Below are 27656 nucleotides of genomic sequence, written 5' to 3'. Positions count from 1 at the left end.
AGAAAAAACACAGACAGTCTTAAAAGTGTAATTGGTATAAATAGGTCATCATTGATATGAGCACCAAAGCTTATTTAAAGCTTATTTAGAATATTGTACAGAAGTACAATCATGGGATGATTTGACTAGAAATATCATTCCATGTATTTTCTGAAGAGATGTTTTGATCTGACTGTTTAATTATTTAGGCAGTTTAATAATTAATTTCTTTGCATTTTAACAATTAATTATCTGCTTGTATTTTAAGTAGTTCTTACATGCATATAACAGTTTAATATGCCTCTAGTGGTTGTAGTAGTATAATTCTGGAAGAATTCATTGGTTAACTCTTAACTACAAATTTGAATATAACCTGCAGATGCTAGAAATCCCTAAAATAAAAACAGAAATTGATGGAAATGCTCAATTGATAAGGCAGCACTTGTGGAAAGAGAAACAGTTAAAGTTTAAGATCTGTGATCACTCAAAAGAACTGAGAAAGAAAAAGGAAGTTAACTTTCAATACCAGGAAAGTAAGGCCGGGGCGGGGGAGAAATAGGTAGAATAAAGAGATTATTTTTGATACCGTCAGAGCAAGTATGTTATGTAGCAATTAAAGTAGCAGTCTGCAAAGCAATATTATATTAAAAGAAGAAATTCTGAGCCAAAATCATGATAAGTTGAAATGGCCAGTTCTAATGAAGCACAAAGAACAAGATAGAGGTTTCAATATCAAGTCTGGAAGACTGCAAACATGCTCAGAAAGAAGCACATTCCATTGCACATCAGTGGCTTTGCCGTGGAGGCGGTGAAGAGCACAAAGTTTCTTGGTATGCATATAACCACAACACTTCTACACTACTCAAGAAGGTACAGCAGCATCTACACTGAGGAGATTCAGGTGTGCAAGGCTCGCCCCCCCACCCCCACCCCCACCCATTCTAATAACTTTCTACAGGAGCACCATTGAGAGTATTTTGGCTGGCTGCATCATTGGACTGCTACACCCTACAGAAGCCAATAAAAACAGCCGAGAGGATCACAAGTCTCCCTCCTCCTATTTGTGACATTTGCCTGGAACATGACAGACAAAGGTGCCCGAAGCATTGTTGAGGATCTCTACCACCCATCCTATATTCTCTTTGACCCACTACCATCAAGGAGGTACAGAAGCATCAGGAAGCAGGCACAGGCACATCAGGACTAGGACTGCCAGATTAGGTAATAGCTCCTTCCCTCAGGCCATGAAATTATTGAATACCATGCCATTGAGGTCTCATCACTAGAACAGCAAGCTGCTTACTGTACTGTTTACTTGCATTGTGCATTACATGCATTTTGAATTATATTTCATTAACATTTATAGTAATATAATATTTTGGCTTACATGCTGTGTCATATGTGTTTTGTGGGTGCACCATGGTCTGGAAGAATAGAGAAAAAACTATATATACACACTGATAAACATATATATCAGTATTGACTTCCAGTCAAGATGGTGCCTGCATAGAAAGCTCCCTTGGTCGACATCTTCTGGACAGACTATGAAACTATTTATTTACTTCTTTTATATCTGTTTTTCATATGAAATGTGTTTCTGAAACTGTTAGAGCCTGTGATTTAGTTTGGAGATTGATTGAGTGAGTGATTCAGTGCTTTGTTTTCTCTGAGAAGATTTTGGGCTCCAAGCTTGAACCCCCAAGGCAAAGAACTTCGATGCGGGACCTGAGTCAACGATCTGACTCCACTTCACCGATTAAAGCTTCCATTATTCACCAATTAAAGCCACAAGAAAGATTGAAACAACAAGGCGAATTAGGAAGGCAAGCAAGTGTTCAGTGCCGGCTACCTGATTTTTGATCCCTCTGCTGCCAAAGGAGCATTGTGACCTAGTGCTGTGCACAGAGGGTAGGTCTGTGCGCTTGAGCTATGACTTTCTTTCATTGATCTAGGAGGATGTTATCAAGGTTATGTGTTCATGGATTTGGCCTATGGACTCTTTTAGTACTATGGTTTTCACCCATTCTTTCTCATTGTTGATTTTTGTGTGAGGAAGGGAGGTTTGGGGACCAATATTCTTATTGTATTTCTGTGGGGGTGGAGAGGGGGGTTTGGGGCCGATGTTCTTATGGCATTTTTGTGGGGAGGGGTAGATTTAGGGCCAATGTTCTGATTGCATTTCTGTGTTGGGGGGAGATTTTGGGGGCCAATGTGCTTTTTGTTTTTCTGTGGGGGTGGGGAGGAGTTTGGGCCGATGTTTTTATTGTGTTTCTGTGGGAGGGACAAGGGGTCTGGAGACCAATGTTCTTATTGTGTTACTGTGGGGGTGGAGAGGGGTTGATTTTCTCATTTCATTTCTGTGGGGGTGAGAGGGGGATTTACGGCCACCATTCTTATTGTATTTTCATGGGTGGGGGGGGATTTAGGGGCCGCTGTTCTTATTGAATTTCTGTGGGGGGGGGAGGGGGTTTCGGGGCTGACGTTCTTATTATTTTTTTGTTTTGGGGGGATTTAGGAGCTGATGTTCCTGTTATGTTTCTGTTGGGGAGGAAGTGGATTCAGGGGCTGATGCACTTATTGCGTTTTAGTGGCGGGGGGTTGGGGGCTGATGTTCATGTGTTTCTGTGGGCGGAGGGGGATTTAGGGGCCAATATTCTCGTTGTGTTTATGTCTGGGGGGAGGGGAGTTTCAGGCCGATATTTTTATTGCATTTTTGTTGTGGAGGGGCTGGAGGGGTATTTGGGTCTGACGTTCTTATTGCATTTCTGGTGGTGGCGGTGGGGGGTGGGGTGTATTTGAGCAAGTTGATGATCATGTTGCCGTTCTATTTTTGTGCGGAGTGATGGGTTTGCTGTTTCTCTTTGAATTTAGTTCTATGCTTTTTCTTTGTTTCATGGCTACGTGGAGAAGAAGAATCTCAGAGTTGTATATTGCATTGAACCTTTGAGCATCTACATAGACACACACGTGTGTGTGTGTGTGTATATATATATATAAAATCTATATATCTATCTATATATATATATCTATCTATATATATATTCAACATTTTATGCAAGATTAGTGCATTTGTTTTGTACAATTTTAGAGTGAAAAAAGGAAAGGAGCACCATACAAAAGTTTGGGCACCCCAAGAGATTTGAGCTCTCAGATAACTTCTACCAAGGTCTCAGACCTTAATTAGTTTGTTAGGGCTATGGCTTGTTCACAGTCATTGTTAGGAAAGGCCAGGTGATGCAAATTTCAAAGCTTTATAAATACCCTGACTCCTCAAACCTTGTCCCAACAATCAGCAGCCATGGGCTCCTCTAAGCAGCTGCCTAGCACTCTGAAAATTAAAATAAATGATGCCCACAAAGCAGGAGAAGGCTAAAAGAAGATAGCAAAGCGTTTTCAGGTAGCCGTTTCCTCAGTTCGTAATGTAATTAAGAAATGGCAGTTAACAGGAATGGTGGAGGTCAAGTTGAGGTCTGGAAGACCAAGAAAACTTTCCGAGAGAACTGCTCGTAAGATTGCTAGAAAGGCAAATCAAAACTCCCATTTGACCGCAAAAAGACCTTCAGGAAGATTCAGCAGACTCTGGAATGGTGGCGCACTGTTCTACTGTGCAACGACATTTGCACAAGTATGACCTTCATGGAAGAGTCATCAGAAGAAAACCTTTCCTGCATCCTCACCACAAAATTCAGCGTCAGAAGTTTGCAAACGAACATCTAAACAAGCCTGATGCATTTTGGAAACAACTCCAGGGGACTGATGAAGTTAAAATAGAACTTTTTGGCCGCAACGAGCAAAGGTATGTTTGGAGAAAAAAGGGTGCAGAATTTCATGAAAAGAACACCTCTCCAACTGTTAAGCACGGGAGTGGATTGATCATACTTTGGGGTTGTGTTGCAGCCAGTGGCACGGGGAACATTTCACTGGTAGAGGGAAGAATGAATTCAATTAAATACCAGCAAATTCTGGAAGTAAACATCACACCGTCTGTAAAAAAAAACTGAAGATGAAAAGAGGATGGCTTCTACAACAGGATAATAATCCTAAACACACTTCAAAATCCACAATGGACTACCTCAAGAGGCACAAGCTGAAGGTTTTGCCTTGGCCCTCAGAGTCCCCCGACCTAAACATCAAAGAAAATCTGTGGATAGACCTCAAAAGAGCAGTGCATGCTAGATGGCCCAAGAATCTCACAGAACTAGAAGCTTTCTGCAAGGAAGAATGGGCAAAAACCCCCAAACAAGAATTGAAAGACTCTTAGCTGGCTACAGAAAGCGCTTACAAGCCGTGATGCTTGCCAAAGGGGGTGTTACTAAGTACTGACCATGCAGGGTGCCCAAACTTTTGATTTGGGCACTTTTCCTTTTTTGTTATTTTGAAACTGTAAAAGAGATGGAAATAAAAAAGTAATCTTGCTTAAAATAGTAAAGAAATGTGTCATCTTTAACTTTATGCCTTTTGGAAATCAGGGTCATCTTTTACTCGCTTAGCTATTCACAGTAACAGAAATTTTGACCAGGGTGCTCAAACTTTTGCATGCCACTGTATGCATTTAATTTGAACTTTAAGGAAGCAGCAGTGTTATTGTTTGAGTTTCTGTTGGTCTCACTGTAACTGTGCAGAGTGTAAAGCAACAATCTCTAGATCACTGACTGAACCTGAACCCTTAGTTGCCAGCAATCTTGTTTTCAGGCTGCCTCTTCTTTGCTGTGGCCTTCTGCATTGTTTCATGAAGACCTAGTGGAAGTTTCAGCCACAACATTGCCACTTCTGTCAAAGTACATTGGCTGCCTTCCAACTCAATACTGAACTCTCTAGGTAACTCATGATTCAGGCAGAAAGAAAAACCAAAAGTCTATTTTTGCCAGTCATTATTTTGGCTCAGTTTCTCCATTTGTTATTATTGCTTGGCTGCTGGAGATGACCCACAGTCCTGCTATTAGCAACACATTATAGACAAACAAGCATAATCTGATCCTAACCGCTACTTTAAGGATGTCATTAACTTATTAGGTCTTACGCTATAAGAGATATTCCTTCTCCTGGAATATTCCATTCCAACCCCAACTTCTCCTGGAATATTCCATTCCAACCCCAACTTCTTTGCGACTAAAAACATTTGCTTTCCACCTCTCTAATAAAGAAGGGTCTCAGCCTTGAATGGATAATTGTTTCTCTTTGCAGTGATGCTGCCTGACCTACTGAGTGTTCTCAGAATTTTCTGTTTTCTTTTTTAAAAAACAAATCCTGAAGATTACTTACCCATTTCCATGATTTCAATCACCAAATACCCATTTCACTTCTTTTTATAAGTTGTCAAGGCCAAACAAACTTACTACTTAGATAATGGGATCTTATCAACCAAAGAAACAACACTAATAAGAAAATTAATTCTAAATTCCATGGCAAATAATTTCATATAATGAGCTACACAAATAGCTTGCTAACTGAGAGGCACATCACCAGTGCTTGAAAGTTGCATGGTGTATCACAGGCACAACCCTCCCCACCATTGAGGGCATCTTCAAAAAGCAGGAGAGGAGGTACAGGAGCCTTAAGACACACACTCAATGTTCTAGGAACAACTCCTTTCTCTCTGCAATCAGATTTATGAATGCTCCATGAACCCTTGAACACTACCTCACTACTCTTGAAATTATTTTATTTATAACTAACAGTAAATTTTCATGTCTTGCACTGTACTGATGTCACAAAAGAACAAATTTCAGGACATGTGTTAGAGATAATACACCTGATTCTGATCAGAATTTGAAAATCTCTGGGCTGCAACATAAAATTGACCAACCATGTTCATTATTTTTGTTCTTACACTTAGCCTCAATGCCTAAAATGCAGCAAAACAGTGACCTGAATTAATTGAGAACCAGTGCACCAATGCATACATGTACATCTGAACTTCAGTACAGCACATAATACTAATTATTCATGAACTGTGACAGCAAAGGGATATAAATTCATTAGAAAGTAGTACGAGCGTTAAAAGGAATTTGAACAGTGACAGGCCTTAGCCATAAAGAGAAACTGCTATGACTGTTCATTCACTCCAAAATAATGTGAAGGTATTGGTAAGATATGGAAAATAATTACAGCATGAACTGTGAGTTTAAAATAAGGTTAGAGAAAACAAAAACTTTTACTTAAGACAGTGGATACCAGAGAGAAGTTTACATATAGGAAATTGACTTAACATCAATTGTCACCTTTAAAAAGAAGCTGGTTCAATATTTAGAAAGGAAGACTTACATTTCTCGACCTCAGGATCCCAAAGCACTTTACAGCGAATGAAGTGTTGTCATTGTTGTAAACGCAGCAGCCAATTTGGGCACAGCAAGCTCCCCAAAGAGTAATGTGATAATGATCAGAAAATCTGCTTTTGTAATGTTGATTGAGGGATTAATATTGGCCAGGACACTGGGGATATGTCCCCTGCTCTTCTTCGAAATAGTGCCATGGGGTCTTTTACGTCCACCTGAGAGAGCAGATGGGGCCTCAGTTTAACGTCTCATTCCAAAGACGACATTTCTGACTGTAATGGATTGTCAGCCTAGGCTTCCGTACCTGTGCCTCTGGAGAGGGACATAAACCTACAGCCCTCTGGCGCAGGGAAAGAAACTTGGAATTCATTGGAAACAGAGTTGGTGAATAATCATAAATGAACTCTAAATCATGTTAAGCTTCATTTATAGGCATTTCTGTTTCCTTAAAACTTTTGCCAGTCCTTAAGGAAGAACACTATAACAACAGGGGGCAGCTGGCAAAACCTCCATCTTATAAACATAGTGCTAACACAATTTTGGCTCCTTTGGACCTGTAGTGCAACTGGTAATCATCTATTTAAACTGCTAAAGGTGTTGTTCTCAGGATTGCATGCCAACTGAAGAAACAAATTAAATAAAACACCAAAATATACTACAGGAATAAAGCAATGCATTTTATGAGCCTTTCCTGCTTAAAAAAACTTTAAATTAAATTAAACTTTTGTGAGAAGGAAAGAGCAAAACGAGGTTATCGTGAAGATTCCCACTGGAAACGGTATAGTGGTCCCCAGCTCATTGGTGACAGAGGTAATTACTGCAAGTGAAATGTAACTTTGAGAAGTTCAGCATTTTATGATCAGTGATGCTGCTAGACATTACTGAATGGTATTTAGACATTTTCTTTTGTGCAAGATATCATTGTGGAAATGTGACTGGAAATATCAGTATGGAGGCCAGGTCCAGGGTAGAATGGAGAAAACATGGCAGAGAAAGAGGCAGCAGGCAAAGTGACCTGAGTGGGTTCCAGTACAATTAAAGCATTGTTGGATGTACTAAAATTGCCCAGTAACAGACATAACTGAGAACAGCTTCAGCCATTTTCCTGAGAGACACATATTAACAGTACTGCTCAGGGAATTATACTATTCCATGGGTATCTGACACCAACGATGCAAATATAATTTGCAACAGGTGTGCCTGATCAATTTTCAAAGGAGGCCGATTCAACCTAAGATTCCATGTAATCATATAAACTCCATAATAATTGATTTTTACATAGGAATGCCGAGAAATACTAGGCCAGTAATTTTCTTCTCAGCTGCTAGTTTTTATACATTTCTCCTTTGTACCCTTCCAAACTATTTGCCCATCTTGAAAGAGGTTTTGCTAGTGGTCCTGACTGCTATATTAATGTAGTAGCTTAAAAAAAGAGAATCACTTAATTCATGACAGGACTATTAAACTCGATTTGGGAAACATTTATTTAAGTTTACAATAGTTAAAAAAAAAGTGTGAAGCCAGGAAATTGTACCTCAATTATCTCAACCTCTTTTCTCAGCACATTTGAGAATGAATACACCAGCAGACGCACTGGCTCTTGAGAACAGATTGAGAAGGTGTCTGTGAACAGCTACTTCCAAGTTCAAAATGTGCGTGTCATGCACACATAAGTTGGAATATCAAACTCGCTGTATTTCTCCACAAAACCTGGCATCTAGCATTCCATTTTCTTTGAACATCTAGAAGACTTTATGCTATGAATTTATCGATGAAAACAATGCATCTTCTAACATAATACTACAGATAATGCATCAGGAAAAAAAACTATGGACTAACATGTTTGTCATATTTTATTTTAAACATGATATATAATTTTATTTATTTAGTGATATAGTGTGGAACTGACCCTTCCAGCCCACCTCACCATGCTGCCCAGCAACCCATCAATTTAACTCTAGTCTAATCACAGGACAAGTTACAATGACCAATTAATCTAATAACCTGTATGTCTTTGGACTGTGGGAGGAATCTGTAACATCCAGAGGAAACCCACGTGCATATGGAAAGAATGTACAAGCTCCTTACAAAGGACATCAGAATTGAACTCTGACATCCCGAGCTGTAATAGTGTTGCTTGCACTCATTGGTATGCTATTGTGGCACCCAATCTTTTAACAAAGCTAATACTTACACCACGAAGTTTTCGTGCACAAATTCTGCAATCAGCGAACTCCAAGATGACCATTTGACTAACCACTCCCAACAGGAATAAAACAACAACCTGAAAAGTAAGTCACCCCATACCACTTGCAGAATTTCATTCAAGATAGTATTGAGAGAGATACGAGACTGTGCCACATAAGTACACATTGAGAACCATGGGGAGATTTTTTTGTAAATAGAGGAAAAAGTGAAAAAAATGAATTGAAAGGAATTTTTCAACCAGAAATGTAATATAGTATGAAGTAATGAAATATACCTACAATATTCATAACGGAGAGAATGTATTGCTCAATGTCTCTTCGTCCATGGTATCCAACCATCATCTTATCTGCTACTACTAGTGTCTCTACATAATGTTCTTGACTGACTGATCTTTTCAACTGTAGCTGGTTTCGCAGAGTCTTATTAGGTGAAAGAGTCACTGCTGAAGTCTGTAAATTCCTCAGCCATGAAGATCTTCCTTTCCCTGGCTTCTCATCTGGAATAGAAGCACTGGTAGCATTCAAAATTATACCTTGTATGAAGAGCAAGCATCATGCTGGGTAAGGAAAGGATTAATTTCATGGTTATATATTATGGTTACTATCAAAGCAATTGCATTTCTCATCTGAACAGTTATTTAACAGTTCTTAACCAGTACAGAAAGCAAATGGCAACTCTATCCCATAAGGTAATGAAAAGATTTAATCTTTAAAAAGGGACATCTATGCCATTGTTCAATGGATGGTAAACAGCTCCCCCCCCCCCCCCCACGCTGCAGGACAACTGAATTCCTTGTCACCACCTAGGTCCCATCATGTATGAAGCAATAGTAGCATTTACTGTTTACTTTTTAAACTTTTTTTTGTATATTCACCTTATTTGTTAATTTACTTATGGTAATATTACTGTTATATACACTGTGTTGTGCATCTTGTTGCATTGTTTGGCTGTATACGTGCGTACAGCTGAATGACAAACTCAACTCAAATGCACTTAATGCACTTGCATTGTGGGTTCACCTTTAATCAATGGACTGCTGGGCTTCTGTTTTGTGTGGCTGAATCATTGAAAAATATAATTTCATTTTTTTAATAAATTGAAGAGTCAATAAAACTAAAATCAAAATTATGAATGAGGTAGCTCTGAGATTTATATGCAAGTAAATAAAGAAAACCATGTGTAAACAAAATATTTGCCACCTTTGCCAACAGAAATAGTGCCAGAATATGTATAATGCTGACGTGCATGCTGCATTTACAATTAACCTATTGAATCAGCATGTTATCAACTTGTTGCTCTGACCCAGTTCATATTTTATTTCCTGACTCTATATTCATTACTATGGTTTACATTTGCATCTACTAGAATTAAAATACCCAACAATATAAAATGTATCTGCAGAGATGAAACATCGCAGAGTGTGGCCATAATTTCACATTTCTGAAAGAAATATGGTCACAAAATAAAAACAGAAAATGCTGGAAATATTCAGCAGGTCAGGTGGTATCTGAGGAGCGAGAAACATTATTAATATTTCAGGTCAATAACCAATCTTCAGAAATAGGAACAGTTAGAGAATAGGCATATTTTAAGTTGCAGAGAAAGTTGGGGGGCGTGGAATAGAAAGAACAAAGGGAATTTCTGTGATGGGGTAGAAACTAAGAGAAATTGACTGATCCTTGACTTTCTAACCGGAAGACCACAATTGCAGATTGGTGATAGTATCTCCTCCATGCTGACGATAAACACTAGTGCACCTTGAAGTGTATGCTTTGTCCACTGCTCAACTCTCTGTATACTCCATGACTGTGTGGCTAGGAATAGCTCAAATACCTTCTATAAATTTACTAATGATACAACCATTGTTGGTAGAATCTCAGACGGAGACAAAAGGCCATACAGGAGTGAAATATACGAAGTAGTAGAGTGATGCTGCAGCAACAACCTTGCACTCAACATCAGTAAGACGAAAGAGCTGATTGCGGACTTCAGGAAGGGTAAGACGAAGGAACACATACCAATCCTCCTAGAGGGATTAGAAGCGGAGACAGTGAACAACTTCAAGTGTCTAAGTATCGAGATCTCCGAGAACCTAACCTGGTCTCAATATAATTGATGCATTCTGTTTTTCGCACGATTTTTAATCATAGTAATTGATTGATTTTTCTTCTATCTTATGTATTGCATTGAACTGCTGCTGCTAAGTTAACAAATTTCATGCCACATGTTGGTGATAATAAATCTGATTTTGATTCATAGATGGTTATCAGTTGATATAGAGCGGTGCAATCTGGTTATAAGATAAATGATACAAAATTCTTGTAGGTGTTACTGATGGTACTAGTAAGCAGAACAATTCAAGACATTTTAAGAGAAGTGTATGCAAAATATTAAAAAAGGAGGCGACATTTACAGTTCAATGTTTAGCTTAAGAGGGAGCAGCTGAAAAGGATTTAAAAATGTTTATCCCACGATCCAACAATTCATCTGTGAGAGCAGAAAATCAGAAGGCTGAACTGTAATACTAGATTGCAACTAAAAATACTGTCCAAAGTTTTCACAGTGGTAAGGATTTCTGCACTTTCATTTGGCTAGCTTACCAGTAACACCAGCTGCAACATCATTACACACAAGTGCAAAGTAGAGACCAACAGCACTCAAAATTTTACAACCCCAGTAACTTTAGCATCCCATCTTTTTCCTCTTTTTTCCTCTAATCAGTACAAAAAATGCACAGCAAGTTGAATTCTCATTTCTTGTCTGTTTTAGTGAATTATGGCAACTCATATGGAATAGGCGAATATTTTTGTTATTTACTTTGCAAGCCTTCAAGAAAACACTACTTTCTAAAGTTAGGAAGTGTCGAAACCTATTTCAAAAGCTGTTGAAAAAAGAACTGTTTGCTGTAATTTGAGTAGTTGTATCTTATCTAAACTGATATGAATTCTTTAATTTTAATTTTGCTTTTTAGAATTCAGATCTATAAAATTTCCTGTTAACTAAGAACTCCGAGCTGTTTTCATTGCAAAAGATACAGAAAAAGCAATATATAATACATGATTTTGTGTTCGTTTAAAAAAGTAATCAGGCTCTGTACATCACATTACAATAATCATAGCTTTAATTCTACCTATAAACAATACTTTGCAATCTAATAAAGATTTTAGGTTTTGTATACACTCAGATTAAGGATATTGCAGAGTCCAAATCTTCACATTTTGGTTGTTCTAGGGAATAGGAAATCAAGCAATTTGTTCCATTAATTTTGCATCAAAATGTTTTTCTCAATAGAAATGGCACCCAAATTTAATTTTTCTATTCCTCTTTATACATTTCTATCAACAATCTCAGACCTTCACTAAACTCATTCCTCAATTTCCTTAACCTTTACAGTACAGTGCAAAAGTCTTAGATACCCTAGATTTTTTTAAATATAAATTTTGTTTAAGATGTTTATTGTCTTCTGTATTAGTGTGTCAGTAGAAACAAGCAAATTTTAGATTTTCAAACATTCATTTTCCAAAAAATTGTACTTTCGAGAAATTTTTGAGTCTTGTTAAAGAAAGTAACATATTAAGTAATAGAATCACAAAAAACAGAAAATCTGCAGATGCTGGAAATCCAAGCAACACAGCATCTACGGAAAAAAAGTACAGTCGATGCTTTAGGCCAAGACCCTTCGGCAGGACAACCACACTAAAAGGTGAGGATGTGGCAGATGTGACATTTTAACCTACAAATCATCAAATCTTACACCGTGGCACAAGTAAGCATAGCAACAACACACAAGGTGGTCATCCTGTATTGGCAAGGTCTCTCCCAAGCAGAAATTTTGCAGCAGACAGGAGTTTCAAGACATACTATCCGAGAAGAAGCTCAAAGACACAGGCAAGTTTGAGGACTAGAAACATAGTGGTAGGCCAGGGAAACTGAGTGCAACAGATGAGAGATACATTAAACTAGCATCCCTTCTAAATTGGAAAAAGTCCTGCACTGCTATCAGCTCTGAACTCACAGAAACCACTGGAACCCAAGTACACCCCTCTACAATTCAGAGAAATCTTGATGAAAGAAATGCTGCCAAAAAGCCATTCTTCCAAAGTGGAAACAAAGCCAAGAGCTTCACCAACACACAAAAACACACGCGCATGTAGTTCAGTGGGATAAAGTGCAAACATGAAAATAAAGAATAAAGATGTTAGTTCAAAGTAAGGTTAATAAACAGGTTATGAGTTGGTGTTTAAAAGCATCAAATGAATTTGCATTCCTTACAGCTTTAGATATTGAATTCCATGGTTCAGGAATGCAATTTCAAAAAAGCTGACCTGCCAATTATATTTTGAGGGAAGTTGTTCAAATTTAAGAGACCAGCGGAGGAAGATGTGAGAGCTCGAGCAGTTAAGAAAGAATGCTATTCTTCAATGTGTAGACCATCCATATTTATTTACTGATTGAGATACAGCATGGAATAGGCCCTTCGAGCTACGCTGCCCAGTAACCCCCGATTTAATCCTAGCCTAATCTTGGGACAATTTATAATGATCAATTAACCTATCAACCAGTACTTCTTTGGACTGTGGCAGGAAACCGGAGTATCTGGAAGAAACCCACATGGTCACGGGGAGAATGTACAGACTCCTTACAGGCAGCTGCAGAAAATGAACCTGGGTCACTGGAATTGTAAAGTGTTGTGTTAACCACTACGCTAATGTGTCAACCCTGAAAAATGTCTGAAATAAAAAAACATTTGTTTTACACAAAAGAATATTTATGACCATGAGCATGGTGGCACTTCATCCAAGAACATTACCTCATTACATTTTTTCCATGGCCGCACAAAGAAATGTCAATTACGTGATATCTTCTAAACTAATTTCAAACACAGTCATAATTGGTAAATAATGGAAACAAAGATCCACCCATTGTAATATGTAAATCAAGGGGCATTTCTTTTAAAAGATAAGCATCTTAAATAAAAGTTCAACAAAAAAACTCTCATAAGGATAATTAAGCAAATTTGTCAGTGGTAAGCAGGTTCTTCAACCTGGGAAATATTTAACCTGTCATTCAATTAGACCAACTTAAAAAAAAATCAGATAATGTCAAGTAATACTTGAAGCTTTGAAACTATGAATTCCATCTTGTGGAAAGTTTGACTTGGTCAGTATGTATTATGATGTGGTATTGGATAATAGAAAGAATTACATATTACCTGAAACTCCACATGTTGCATCAATATGTCGATATTGGTTTCGAAGAGAAGATCGTTTATAAACTACATGGGGGCTTCCTTCACTGTAATTGAATTCAGCCATTTTAACAGTGGTGAGGGGCTCTATGAAGTATTCTTCGTCATCCTCAACTATTACACCATGCTGAAAGCAAAACACAGCAGTGGTTATTACCAGTAACATGTTTATGAATACTGTAGAATTTCTATAACAATGTTAAAATCTATTACAAATAACTGTCCATTCTAGTACATGCACAAGACAGCAAAGCACCTATTCTCAGCTGACTCATAACCTTAATCTATATCACTTGAATGGCATTTCATTCTTGACATGATTCTAAGCTGCATAATTCAGAAGATCTTGAGGTATCCTGCTTTCAAAACCATACAATTTATATGTTGGATTAAATCCAACCTGGCAGCTCGTATATGCAAGAACCTTGAACAAACTCAATGTGACATATACAAGAGGGAAATGATTGCCTTAAAAATTTCCTAAGCACCCAAGGGAAGTTATAGACTGGTGAGTTTTCAATGAAAAACAAACCCTCTTGTACATACCTCATCACATGCAGGTGAATTTGCATTGTATTTCATTCAATATATGAATTCCAATCTTTTTAAAATTGAAAGCAGCATAGTTTAAACATTTTCAAAGATTATGCAGCTATCAAGAATCTGTGCAAATACTGAGTCAATTTAGTATTTCAGACAGAAACAGTACTGTATACAATTTACACAATTATAATTCAATCTGCTATTAAAGCTTAAATACTTCCAATCCCTTAATTTAACCCTTAATTGTGTAGGGGTATTTATTTTTCTCCAGCAGTAAATACCACTATAAAAAAGCAAAATACAGAGTATCACGATTCTGCAAGGATATTCTGACAACAAAAGGTTTTGCCAGTTATAACAAATAAACATCAGCATTCGGATATGTCAGCGAAATTAGAAAGCAGCTGGTGACAGTAACAACGTTGTGTTGATACATGCTGTGTGTTTGGTGTTGGAATGGTCATCACTGGCTGTATGCTCTGTGGTGTGGTGTTTGCCTAAAAGTTTGCCACTTTGTTCTGTTGAAATGCTGAAATATTTCGATTGCTGACATCTGAATTGAATACCATTGTTTTGTCTGGTTCGCACAAATGGAAAACAATATGAATCAAGCTGGATGCTGGTAACCTTGAAATCAGAACTAAAAGATAAATTAAATTTACTGGGAAAGCTTTGACGAGTGGACTTGACAGTGTTCAAAAGGACTATAAGGTCTTATGGACTCTTATGGTCTTATAATAAAATTGTTAAGGACATTAAGGACATTAATGATCTAGTGCCGTTAATTAGGGGTTTCCAGGTAGAAGAAAAGCTAAATGTCTTGCAAGTACAGTCTCATTTGGAGGGAAGATGTTGCAAGCAACATAACGTGTTATTGTCTTTAATGCCTATCTCAAGAGCAAGATAAACAAACTGAAAACTTTGCGGATGTTCAGAATCTTATTAACATTGCCATGGTTGAAACAAACATGCGATGTTGAATGTCAATTTGCTGGAATAAATGAAAATATTTATCAAGCCACAGGGCATGATTTGACTACGTATAAAGTTGTTGACTTTCAGGATGGTGTATTCTCTGAAGACAGTGCGTCTAATGCTCATGCAGCAAGTTCTATTGTTAGTAGAGCATCCTGTGCATCTGATACCTCCTTGGCATGCATTAGAACTGAGGTATGCATTAGAACTGAGGTTGAGTTAGCTGCAAGGCAAGGCAACACACACAAAATGCTGGAGGAACTCAGCAGGCTAGGCATCATCTATGGAAAAAAAGTAAACAGTGGACATTTCGGGCTGAGATCCTTCATCTGGACAAATATTGAGGGATAAACATGCACTGGGAGAACAGCTTCAGAGGAAAGGAGCAACTACGAAGAAAGATGGAACAGTTTAATTTGCAGGAAGAAACTGCAGCCAAGGGAGACAAAGCGAAAGTGCTGAAGGCTTCAAGTGCCGTGGGTGCTAAATGTGCTCCAGCTGGACAATTCTATAGTGTGAATTCCTATGTTGACATGGCACAGAGAAAATCCAACATGTTCGATGTCAATGTGGATACATTTGTTCTTCAAATGTCTATGAGCCACGAGTTTGGACCCCAAGGGGTAGTTCAGGGTATTCATTCTCAGCCTGCACTAGCACCAAGAAGGCATTCTGAACTTAGGCACAAGGTGCTTCTGAGGACATTAATTTACAGAATGGTGACACGTGTTTCAGACAATAAAAGTCTAAATAGAGCACTGGAGGCCATAAGGATGCAAAAGGAAATAACAAGCTCAGTGGTGCAACCACAACACATTGCATCTTTGCCTAAAAGAGACATTCACAGCTTCGATAGAGATCCATTGCAGTATCATTAATATGAGGGCTTCCAAGAATAGCACTGAAGGCAAAACGGATAATTATGGTGACCAGTGCCATTTTCTTGAACAATTCACTGGTTACCCTAGAGAACTTGTCAAAATTTGCCGGCATGGAGCAAAGATATCTAAAGGCCAAAGCTTTACTACAGGACTACTTTGGTGATGAGCACAAAATTCGCAGCGGCCTACATGGAAAAGGCTCTTTCTTGGCTACATATCAAATCGGAAGATGTGAAAGCTCCTCAAGACTAGTTTTTTTTCTTAGAAGCTGTTGCAATGTCATGGAAGAAGTCCAGTACATGCGTGAGCTGGACATACCTGTTAATATGATGATTCTAATAAAGAAATTGCCCTATATACTTAGGGATAAATGGAGAATGGTGGACAGTGAACTGCAAGAAAGGCAGAACTGTAAGATTACTTTCACTGTTATCGCTGATTTTATTGAAAGGCAAGTAAAGATTGCTACACACCCAGCGCTTGGGAATGTATACGATACTACATCACCGGCAGTAAGCAAATGTGTGAACAAAACCAAGTCATAAATTCATTGTAAAGCTAAAGGAGGCAGCTTTGCCACCACTATGGCTACTAAGAAAAGTAAAGCTAAAACTTAGCTTGGACCTAATGAAAGGGAAATTATCTCGTCAGCCAAAAGGGTTTGCCTGTTCTGCCAGGGTGAACATACTCTTGGATTCATGCTCTCAGCTAGAGAAAATGGTTCATAATAAGAAGATTGCCTTCCTAAAAGAAAATGGTGTCTGCTTTGGTTGTTTATGTACGGGACATGTCAGTAAGGATTACAGAAAGTGGCTGGCATGCAAAGTATGCAGTGGCTAGTGTCCCACCATACTTCCTATTCAGTTTGATGAAAAGGGTGCAGATTTGAAACAAGCCATGAAAGAACCAAACACAGCAGTGGGTAACACCCTAGTATCTAAATGGCCTTACAGGGGTGGGTGATTATAATTGTAAACTTCCTATAATTCCAGTTCAGGTGAAGTCCAAAAAGAGTACCAAGACAGTGGTTACTTGTGCTTTCCTAGATCAAGGAAGTAATGCAGTGTTCTGTACAATGAGCCACATGAACAAGCTCAACTTGACAGAAAAAAAGAATATGCATTCTCTTACACACCATGGGTTAAATCAAGGTTGTATCTACGTTAATTCAGGATTGGAAGTGACTGGTTTAGACTGTGTGAACTACTGTGAATTCCCATCCACAAAGAAAACTTTCTTTGTTACAGGGATCTTCAAAAACAGTCTCACCTGAAGCATGTTTATTTGTCAGAAACTGAGCTGCTGATAGAGATAAAGCATTGGAGCCTAAGGCATTGAAGCTGTTGCAAATGATTTGCAGTGTTAATGATGGATCTTATGCAATCAGAACAATGCTGGGTTGGACTATTAATGAACCATTGAAAGGAGACCATGGTGGTGGAAGACTGTGCTTGATTAGATGACACTTAACAGGATTTAAGTTTTGAACTTGGATGAGCTATGGCAGCAGATTTCCCTGTATGGAGTCAAGAAGACCACAAATTTTGTCAAGAGAAGATTACAAATTCATGGACCCAGTAGCAAGTTCTGCAGAACAGTGGATGGCCTCTACCAGATTAGCTTACCTCTAAGAAAGAAGGATGTTGACATACCTAATAACAGGAAGATTGCTGAGCAGTATGCTCTGAATCTAAGGAAGAGGTTCAAAAAGGATTTGTCATTTCATGTTGACTACATAGCTTTCATGAAAGTTGTCATCTCCAAAGGTTATACCAAAAGAGTGCCAGCAGAGGATCTAGAACACAGTAATTGGATAACACACATCAAAGTTGCTGGTGAACGCAGCAGGCCAGGCAGCATCTCTAGGAAGAGGTGCAGTCGACGTTTCAGGCCGAGACCCTTCGTCAGGACTAACTGAAGGAAGAGTGAGTCTCACTCTTCCTTCAGTTAGTCCTGACGAAGGGTCTCACTCTTCCTTCAGTTAGTCCTGACGAAGGGTCTCGGCCTGAAACGTCGACTGCACCTCTTCCTAGAGATGCTGCCTGGCCTGCTGCGTTCACCAGCAACTTTGATATGTGTTGCTTGAATTTCCAGCATCGGCAAAATTCCTGTTGGTTACAGTAATTGGATAGTCTGGTATATTCCACATCATGGTGTTCATCACCCTAGAAAAGAGAAACTTTGTGTTGTGTGGTGATTATGGAGATATTGATTCAATCTTTCATCACGTTAAAGTGCCAGCGGAAGATGCAGACTTACTCAGGTTTTTCTGGCGGCCTGATGTTGACCTCAGCCTAGATATGGTGGACTTTAGAATGCTGGTACATCTCCTTGGAGCAGTTTTATCATCAAGTTGTGCCAATTTGGCTCTTAGGAAGTGCACAGAAAATAATGAAGAACAGTTTAGCTGCAAGATTGTGAATAAGGTTTTGCATTGTTTCTACTGCATGCTGATGACTGTCTTGACGTCAGCGTCCTCCAAGGAAAAAGTGGTGAATCTCTATCACGACCTTGTATCCTTTTTGTGCAAAAGGTGGTTTTCGACTCACAAAGAGGATAAGCAATAGATTTAGCGTGCTATCCGTTATAGCAGAAGAACAAAGAGCAAAAGACATGAGGATGTAAGTCAAAGATATTCCTTCGGTGGAAAGGTATGGAATGATGTGTTCAGTCTGATACTCTCAAGTTTAAAATCATGATCCACAACAGACTGCTTACCAGAAGGGGTGGGGGGAGGGGTTCCTCTCCACCGTTAGTGCCTTCTATGACCCTTCAGGAACCTTGAGTCGAGTGGTGCTACTTGCTAAAAGATCCTACAATATCTATGCCAAGAGAGGGCTTGGTTGGGATGATGCTATATCAGCATCAGTTACTCATGAGTGGACAAGGTGGCTGGAAGAACTTGGCCAATTTGAAGACTTCAAGGTAGTTAGATTTTGAAACCCTTGGGATTTTGGTGAATTTACTGTTGCAGTTATGCCATTTTACAAATGCAAGTGAAGGTGTCTATGGAGAAGTGTCTAGGGATCAATTTATGTGTGTCGTGCAACTATTGTTGCATGACACACATTTGCAGGTGCACAGTGATTTTATTATGGGAAAATCTAATGTAGCTCCATTGAAGTCAGTTTCCATCCCTCGTATGGATCTCATTGCTGCTACAATGGCAAGCCATACAGACACATACAAGGAGTTACATATGCAGCTTCAGATATCTTTGACTGATAGTACTTCTGTGTTTAAGTATATTAAAAATAAAACTTCCAGGCTCTGAATCTTTGTCACTAACATAGTTTCAGAAATTCTTAAGGTCTCACAGGTATCTTAATGGAGTTCTGTGAATATTTCAAGCAACCTTGCAGATATAGCCTCTGGAGGGCTGAAGATGAAGGCTTTTCTGAAGAATAAGCCTTGGGTGTCAGAACCTCAATATCTTCTTCTGCCTGAAAGTGAATGACCTTGGAATCCGGATTGTTCTGAAGAACTTCCATGATCCAGAAGTCAAGGAGATTGGATTTTGATATCATGCAGACTAAATTGAACTTTATTGGAGCTGAGTGAAACCATTGAAAAGTGGAATCTTTCACAGATCAATGATGTACTTCTTCAGAAAGAAATTAAGTGCATTTTAACCCCCAAATTGGTTCACATCATGGAGCAGCATGGGACAGATTGAATAGGTCAGTAAGGAAGGTTCTTAATTTTACCATGAAGGTGCAGAATCTTGATGAAGAGGGTCTTCACATAGTTCTTTATGAAGTAGAGTCTATTATCGATAGTTGTCTGAAGAATCCCAATTATTTGCAAGTGTTAACATCCAATCATCCGCTGCTTCTGAAGACCTCACCATCCTCACCATCAGGAGAGTTCCGAAAGAAGGATGTTTATACTCGTTGTAGATGGAAGTATAATACATGTCAAACTTGCTTTGGAAATGGTGGGTCAAAGAATATTTACTCCAGCTACAAGAATGTCAGAAATGGTCAAGTATACGACAGAATTTCCTCCAGAAGATATTGTGCTTATAATCGATGATACAGTGTCTCGAAACTTATGGGCCAAGGGAAATGTCATTCACACTTTTTCAGACGGAAAAAGTATTTGTGTAACAGGTACATGTCAAAACCAAGACCAGCTGTTTAGATTGGCCTATAACCAAGATTTTGCTTCTGTAGGAGGTTGAGGTTTGAGACTGGGCTAAGGACTGGTAACCTCTGGCCTAGATGAGTGTTGCATGACTTACTTGGAAGAAGAAAGAAGACATTTGTATGAATGTTAAGATTTCAAGTCTCCTGTGTTTTGGTAGTATATAGAAGTAATTATAGTATAATAATTAAGGGGCTGGGACGTACAGGCCATGCATCTCTGCATTGTATTTTGTGTTGTGCGATAATTATGTTTATTATGGTAGTCAGTTATGTGGGTGGGAGGTGCTTGGTAAAAACGAAGGGAATAAATTATATTTTCATGCCTTGTTCTCTGCAGTTTTAGAGCTGGGGACTGCTTGATATATCTCTTGTTGGCCATTTAACTTTGCTTAATTAGATCACTCAATTTTGCTTAATTACATGGCTTCAAGATTGTATGTTTTGCTAGTTGCTAATAAAGGATCAAATAAATTTCTTAGACTTTTTGAACATTATCATTGCGTTGATCAGAGGGCGCATCATACAAGGATAACAACCCGTGGGTCGCCAGTAGCAGCAGTGATTTGTTCATGTTGCCACTACATTCTGTATATGCCACAGTAGGAGTGATGGGCTTAACAAGAAGAAAAACTGTTTTAAAATCAAAAGAAAGCAAAATATTGGTTGACATTAGGTGATGAAGATTGTTGTGACCACTGTTTGCACTGGGCAATTTTAGTCTATACGTCTTATCAAAACTGTGCCTCCAGGAGGACCGCCCCTGTCTGCAAATGGAGTAGAAGTAATTTTGTGCTGTTCTTAGCTTTCTTTCTTTCCCCCTAGTTTAAACTTTGAATTTAAAATTTTTATTTGCTGATTCTTGAGGGGGAACAATATGTCCATGTCCATGAGAAGTGGGAAGAATTTACCTGAACCTAGTGATAAAAGTAATGGGAAAGGAAAGGTGCAAAAGGAAAGATCTGATGAAATGCCATCGTGGGCTGAAGATATCGTTCGGACACTGAATTCTATTAAGGATCAGAATGGATCAATTAAAGACCAACTCGAAAAGAATAGTAATGAAATGAAGTCATTTCTGGGAAAACTTAAAAACCTGGAAACTCAAGTTATTACACATGGAGGAATTGAAGATAACTAAGCAAAAGTTGTCTGAAGCTACAACTCGTTTGGAAAGATATCAAAATAAGATTATAGACCTGGAAACTAGGTCTCGCTAAAAGAATATATGAATTGTTGGGCTGCAAGGAGCTGAAGATGGAGACTTAACTGCTTACTTTGGTAAGCTTTCCACACTTTATTTCCAACCATTCTATCAAAGCCACCTGCTATAGAAAGGGCACACAGGGCTCTTTCAAATAATGCGACAGGCAAGAAAACAGAGTTTTTAGATTTATGGAATCTGAGCTCCGCTTTTACGAAGATTATTCAAGAGAGATAATGGAACAAAGATCAAAATTTGCCCTGGTAATGAAACAGGCATATGACAAAAAACTCTTTCCCTCTCTGAGGTATCCGACAAGAATGAAGTTTTTCCTGCTAATTCTCCTCCTCATACTATTTTTGATCCAAAAGCTGCAATGGACTTTGTTCAGGCTTTACCCGCCGCTGTTACTGACGCCACAGCTGAATGAACTATCTGAAAGGTTGTTTGGCTATCAGTATATTATTAGCATTTTGGAAAGAAGATTTATGAAGGTCATTTGTATATTTCATTGACAGACTAATTAAAGGAGACAAGGAGAGTTGTTCATTATTGCATATTGTTGGTTTTCCTTTGGAAGGAAGATTTACGGCTCAATTATGACTGTCTAAATGATCATCTGAACATTCGACTGAGAGAAGAAGGGGATTTGTTCCTTTAATTTAATACTTGGTTTGTTTCTTTTTTTAATCAGCTAATTAGCTAATTGGGTAGTTTTTTTCCTACTAATAGGGCTATATATATATATATATTTGCGTTGGGGCGTGGCCAAGTGGTTAAGGCATTCGTCTAGTAATTCAAAGGTCGTAGTTCGAGCCTTGGCTGAGGCAGCGTGTATGTCCTTGAGCAAGGCACTTTACCATACATTGCTCTGCGACAACACCGGTGCCAAGCTGTATGAGTCCTAATGCCCCTCCCTTGGACAACATCGGTGGCGTGGAGAGGGAAGCCTTGCAGCATGGGCAACTGCTGGTCTTCCATACAACCTTGCCCAGACCTGCGCCCTGGAAACCTTCCAAGGCGCAAATCCATGGTCTCATGAGACTAATGGATGCCCATAAAAATTTGGGAGGGTTTAATTACTCATGATATTATTAATCAGCCTTTTTGAAAATTCTGTTGGGTCAAATGTACTATTAATTTTTTTTCTGTTTTATTATAACATTTTATAATTGAATTTAAAGTTTTTTAAGGAATTAATATTAAACTTAAAGATGGCGCTGGTTTTTCTTTCTAAAAGGTAACATTATTTTGGTTCTTTCTTGTTTATTAGTTGATGGAATGTAAATACCTTTCTTTGCTGAGACTTTATTGTCTTTTTAACAAGGTCACTACTTTTTTACTAACTGGGGGGAGGGAAAGAAAACACAGACAGAGCAGTCAGTAGCTTTGAACTCTATCGTAGATCGGTTGCCTTTTTCGGGCTTTCGGGTGTGGGTGGGTGGGTTTAGAGTTAAGAATTTTTTCCCATTGGGTGGTTCCGGAGCATGCATGTTTTGTTATGTGGCTGTTTTCTTCATCACCGTCATTTTTGATGTTCCCGTATTAGTATGTGCTCTGCGCATGTATAAAGTAGAATAAAATCATAGTATGGTATTTAAATGGATTAATATAATAAGTTGGAATGTACGTGGTTGGAATCATCCTAATAAACGAAAAAAGACTTTAAAAATTATTAAACAATTCCAACCTGATATAATTTTCGCTCAAGAGACACATATCAGGGCGGGAGATCAAAATAGATTTTTTGGATGGTGGAATGGTTTGTAATTCCATTCTACTTCTCAGGGTAAAACAACAAGCGTATCTATTTTTATTAAACCTAATATATTTATTCAAGAGGATATTGAATCAGATTCTAATGGTAGATTTTTAATTGTTAAAGGAACGATCTGTAACAGAAAAGTTGTTTTGGTTAACTTGTATGGTCCTAACTTAGATGATCCTTTTTTTAAAAAAAGGTATTTGCTTTACTGCCTGATTTAAATGAATATATGCTGATAATGGGTTGGGATTTTAAACTGCTTCTTAAATCCTATGATTGATAAGAGCTCAACCAATCAGCAACTTCCAAATCCATCCACGTCATTTATTAATTCCTTTTTGATTGATTTTGGGTCGATTGATTTGTGGAGGTATCTCCATCCCGATAATAGGGAATATTCTTTCTTCTCACGTTTATAAAAATATTCGAGGATCGATTATATTATAATTGATCCCCGCTTCTTGCCTAGTGTTAAAACTTGCAAATATGATGCGATTGCTATATCTGATCATGCGCCTCTGAGTTTGTCTTTTGAATTTGATGATGTCATTCTTGTCGGCCCACCTTGGCGCATGTCTCAGACATTATTGCAAAACTCTGACTTTGTCAGTTTCATTGAAACCCAGATAAAAGAATTTTTTCTTTTTAATGATATAGGGGGTATGTCTAAATTAATTATATGTGATACATTTAAAGGATTTTTACATGGTCAGATTATTTCATATTCAGCTAAACTTAAAAAAAACAGACTAAAGCAGAATTAGATAGAATTTCAAAACAAATTAAAGATTTAGATAATATTTATGTAATTTCCCCCAATATTAATTTATTTAAAAGGGTGGAACTTCAATCACAATATAACCTGTTATTAACTCATCCCATTGAGGGATATTTGCTTAAGTTAAAGAGCCAATTTTATGTTTGGAGATAAAAATAATAAACTGCTCGCATCTCAATTAAAAATGGCTGCAGCCAAAAGGCAAATCATGAAAATTCGTAGGAAAGATGGTACCTTGGCTCAGGAATATGAAGAAATTAATAAGATTTTTCAAGATTTTTATGCTGAACTTTATAAATCTCAATGTCCGTTAGATTCCTCTGAAATGAATGCTTTTATACGAAAGATTGTTTTTCCTAAAATCTCGGCTGAGGACCAAAAAACTCTTGATGCTCAAATCACTGAAGCCGAAATTCATAAAGCTATTTTTTCAATGCAATCTGGTAAGTCCCCGGGACTTGATGGCTATCCTGTAGAATTTTATAAAAAATTTGGAAAGTTACTTTCTCCATATATGTTGGAAATGTTTAAGGATTCTTTTGTAAAAGGTGACTTACCCTCTACTTTTTATGAGGCTTCTATTTCTTTAATTCTTAAAAAAGATAAAGATTCCACTGACTGTGCTTCATATAGACCTATTTCATTACTGAACGTCAACGCTAAGATTCTGTCAAAGATAATGGCCAATCGGTTGGAGAATATTTTGGGTAAAATTATTTTTAAAGATCAAACAGGCTTTATAAAGGGTTGCTATTCTTTTTCAAATGTTCGGATACTATTTAACATTATATATTTGTCCTCTTTTAAAACTCCACAATGTGCTGTATCTTTGGATGCTGAAAAAGCGTTCGATCGAGTCAAATGGAAATATTTATTCAATGTTTCAGAGAGATTTGGCTTTGGTGCTAATTTTAATAATTGGATTAAAATGATATATAAAGCCCCTATTGCTACTGTTGTCACTAACAATTGTAGGTCTCCTTTTTTTCAGCTGTCACGGGGGACAAGGCAAGGCTATCCATTAAGTCCTTTGTTGTTTAATTTAATATTAGAAACCCTTGCTATTGCTCATCGTGAGGCTAAAAATATCCATGGGATTTTTGTGAATGAGACCAAGCATAAGATCTCTCTTTACACTGATGATTTATTGGTTTATATTACTAATCCTGACAAATCTATTCCTGCCCTGCTAAAATTATTTAATGAATTTGGAGGTTTTTCAGGATATAAAATAAATTTTAGTAGAAGTGAAATGTTTCCTTTAAATGATTGTCTCTATATATGATAATACTCCTTTTAAAGTCACAGATTCTTTTAGATATTTAGGTATTATAATTACTAAAAAATTTAAGGATCTTTATAAAGCCAATTTTGTTCCTTCAGTAGACTCTATGAAGTATTTATTTAGTAGATGGAGTCCATTTACATTTTCACTTGTTGGTCGTATTCATATAGTTAAAATGATGATTTTACCAAAATTTTTATATTTCAGAATATTCCTGTTTTTTTTTGACTAGGAAGTTTTTTGATTGGATTGATTCTATTATTTTATCTTTTATTTGGAATAATAAAAGACCAAGAATTAGTAAATGTCACTTACAAAAATTGAAAAAGAATGGAGGTCTTGCTTTGCCTAATCTAAGAATGTATTATTGGGCTGTTAAAGTGCAATACATGTCTTTTTGGTTATATTGGGTTGATAAGAGTGATTGGCCAATTTGGGTAGACCTGGAACTGAAAGTTGTAAAACAGTTTCATTTAACCTCGTTATTGGGAGCTGCTTTACCTATGCAATTAGCTAAAGTTGTTAATTTAAACCTATATCCTGTGATTAAGTATCCTTTATAAATCTGGCTCCAGTTCTACAATTTTTTTTAATCTTAAAAAATTTAAACTTTGTAGTTTAATTTATCGTAATTACTTTTCTAAGCCTTCTTTGAGTGATCCAATTTTTTTACTTTGGAAAAATAAAGGTATTAATTCTTTTTTGGATTTATTTAAAGAAGATAGATTGATGTCTTTTGAACAATTAATTGATAAATATTCTCTTTCATACTCACACTTTCTGCAATACCTTCAAGTTGGACATTTTTTTACAAAAGTACTTAAGTAATTTTCCTTACATATTGGAGGCTGACCAGTTAGATACTATAATGAGTATGAATCCTTTGATTAAGGGTTCTATTGGAAGAATTTATAATTTATTATTACAATGGGATAAGCATCCTTTATCTAAGATTAAACAGGATTGGGAAAAGGAACTCAATTTGACTTTTATGACGGAGGATCGGATGCGGATTTTGAAGTTGGTTAACTCTTCTTCAATTTGTGCTAGCCATTCATTGATTCAATTTAAACTTGTACATCGTTATCATTTGATGAAGGAGAGACTTTCTAAAATATTTTCTAATGTTGATAGTCATTGTGATAGATGTAGAACTGAGATAGCTACACTGACACATATGTTTTGGTCTTGTTCTATATTGGAACAGTTCTGGAAGTCGGTTTTTTCAAGAATTTCTAAAGCACTTAAAATTAATCTACAACCTAATAAATTAACTGAGCTTTTTGGAATAATTCCTCAAAATATTCATGGTATTTCTGAGTCTGACCAACATGTTATTGCATTTGTTATATTGATAGCTAGGAGGGCCATTTTGTTGAAGTGGAAGGATGTATCAGCTCCGACTTTGTCACAATGGTTCTCTCAAGTGATGCTATGTCTTAGTTTGGAAAAAATTAGAAGTCAAACCTTTGAACCTTTATTTGATTTTGAGAAAAGATGGGGCTCATTTGCTTGTTATTATCATTTGAGCTAATTGATAGATTTTTTCCACGATCTAATTGTAAATTTTTTAGTATATTTTCTTCTCTTGCTGGCAGCTTGATGTTTATTTTTAGAAGCTTTTTATATGACACATAACTCTGGGGCTGTACACCTAACGGGTTCTTTTTTTCCCTCACTTTTTCTGCTTAGTAGGTTTTTTTTGTTATCACAAATTTTTTTTCAATCTTTAAGATAATGTCTTTTTTGTGACATTGTAAGTGTTGTTACTTCAATGTACTCATGTTATTTCTTTTGTATAATATAACAATAAAAAGATTTGAAAACGAAAAGGAAAAAAAATTGTGCCTCCAATAAAATGTTCTTCACCTCCCACTTGGCCAATACCTGGCTCCTTCACTCAGTTAGCAAAGGAAAAGTTGTGGCATCTGAGCATAATCATCTCTCAGCAACATCACATCTACTCCCTCCTATTCCTTTTCAGACTTTTCCTCATAAATCTCAAGCTTCAAGACTCCTTGCTCTCTCTCTCTCCCCCCAAATCAGCCAACTATCTGGCTTGCTGGATTGGGCAGTGTACAGCACATCACAAGGAACTCTCCAAATCTTATTAGTGTGTGAAACAGACAACTACAGTCTGATGCAGGAAGCAGAATCTCATTTTGATATTACAATGGCATGTTTCACTATTTTCCAGACATTTGCCTAGCTCCCACTGTATCTGCACAGTTGACGTGCTGGTGTGAAGAAACAGGGAAACAAAAAACAGTGACTCCGAAATCTATCCCTCAGGGTACCTTGCAGGGCAGATCTACAGAATGGATCACAAGCACTTCCTGGAAACATGACAGTCTTATTATTATTAAGCCC

The 27656-nt window shown here is 37.5% G+C and overlaps 1 protein-coding gene across 2 annotated transcripts in view; it reads right to left on the bottom strand.

The window, feature by feature from the left end:
• The window catches only part of LOC134337597 (A disintegrin and metalloproteinase with thrombospondin motifs 6-like), a 214649-nt gene that overhangs the window by 141438 nt on the left and 45555 nt on the right, over positions 1-27656 (bottom strand). For both annotated transcript variants that reach the window (XM_063032752.1, XM_063032753.1), the window contains exons 4-5: positions 13675-13837; positions 8741-8958 (exon numbers count right to left, since the gene is read on the bottom strand). In XM_063032752.1, the coding sequence (XP_062888822.1) occupies positions 8741-8958; positions 13675-13837 (381 nt within the window). The remainder of the gene's footprint in view (positions 1-8740; positions 8959-13674; positions 13838-27656) is intronic.

Source organism: Mobula hypostoma, chromosome 24 (assembly GCF_963921235.1).
Source record: "Mobula hypostoma chromosome 24, sMobHyp1.1, whole genome shotgun sequence".
Lineage (NCBI taxonomy): Eukaryota > Metazoa > Chordata > Chondrichthyes > Myliobatiformes > Myliobatidae > Mobula > Mobula hypostoma.
Note: the sequence above shows the minus strand (reverse complement) of the source record. Positions and strands in the feature narration are given on the sequence as shown.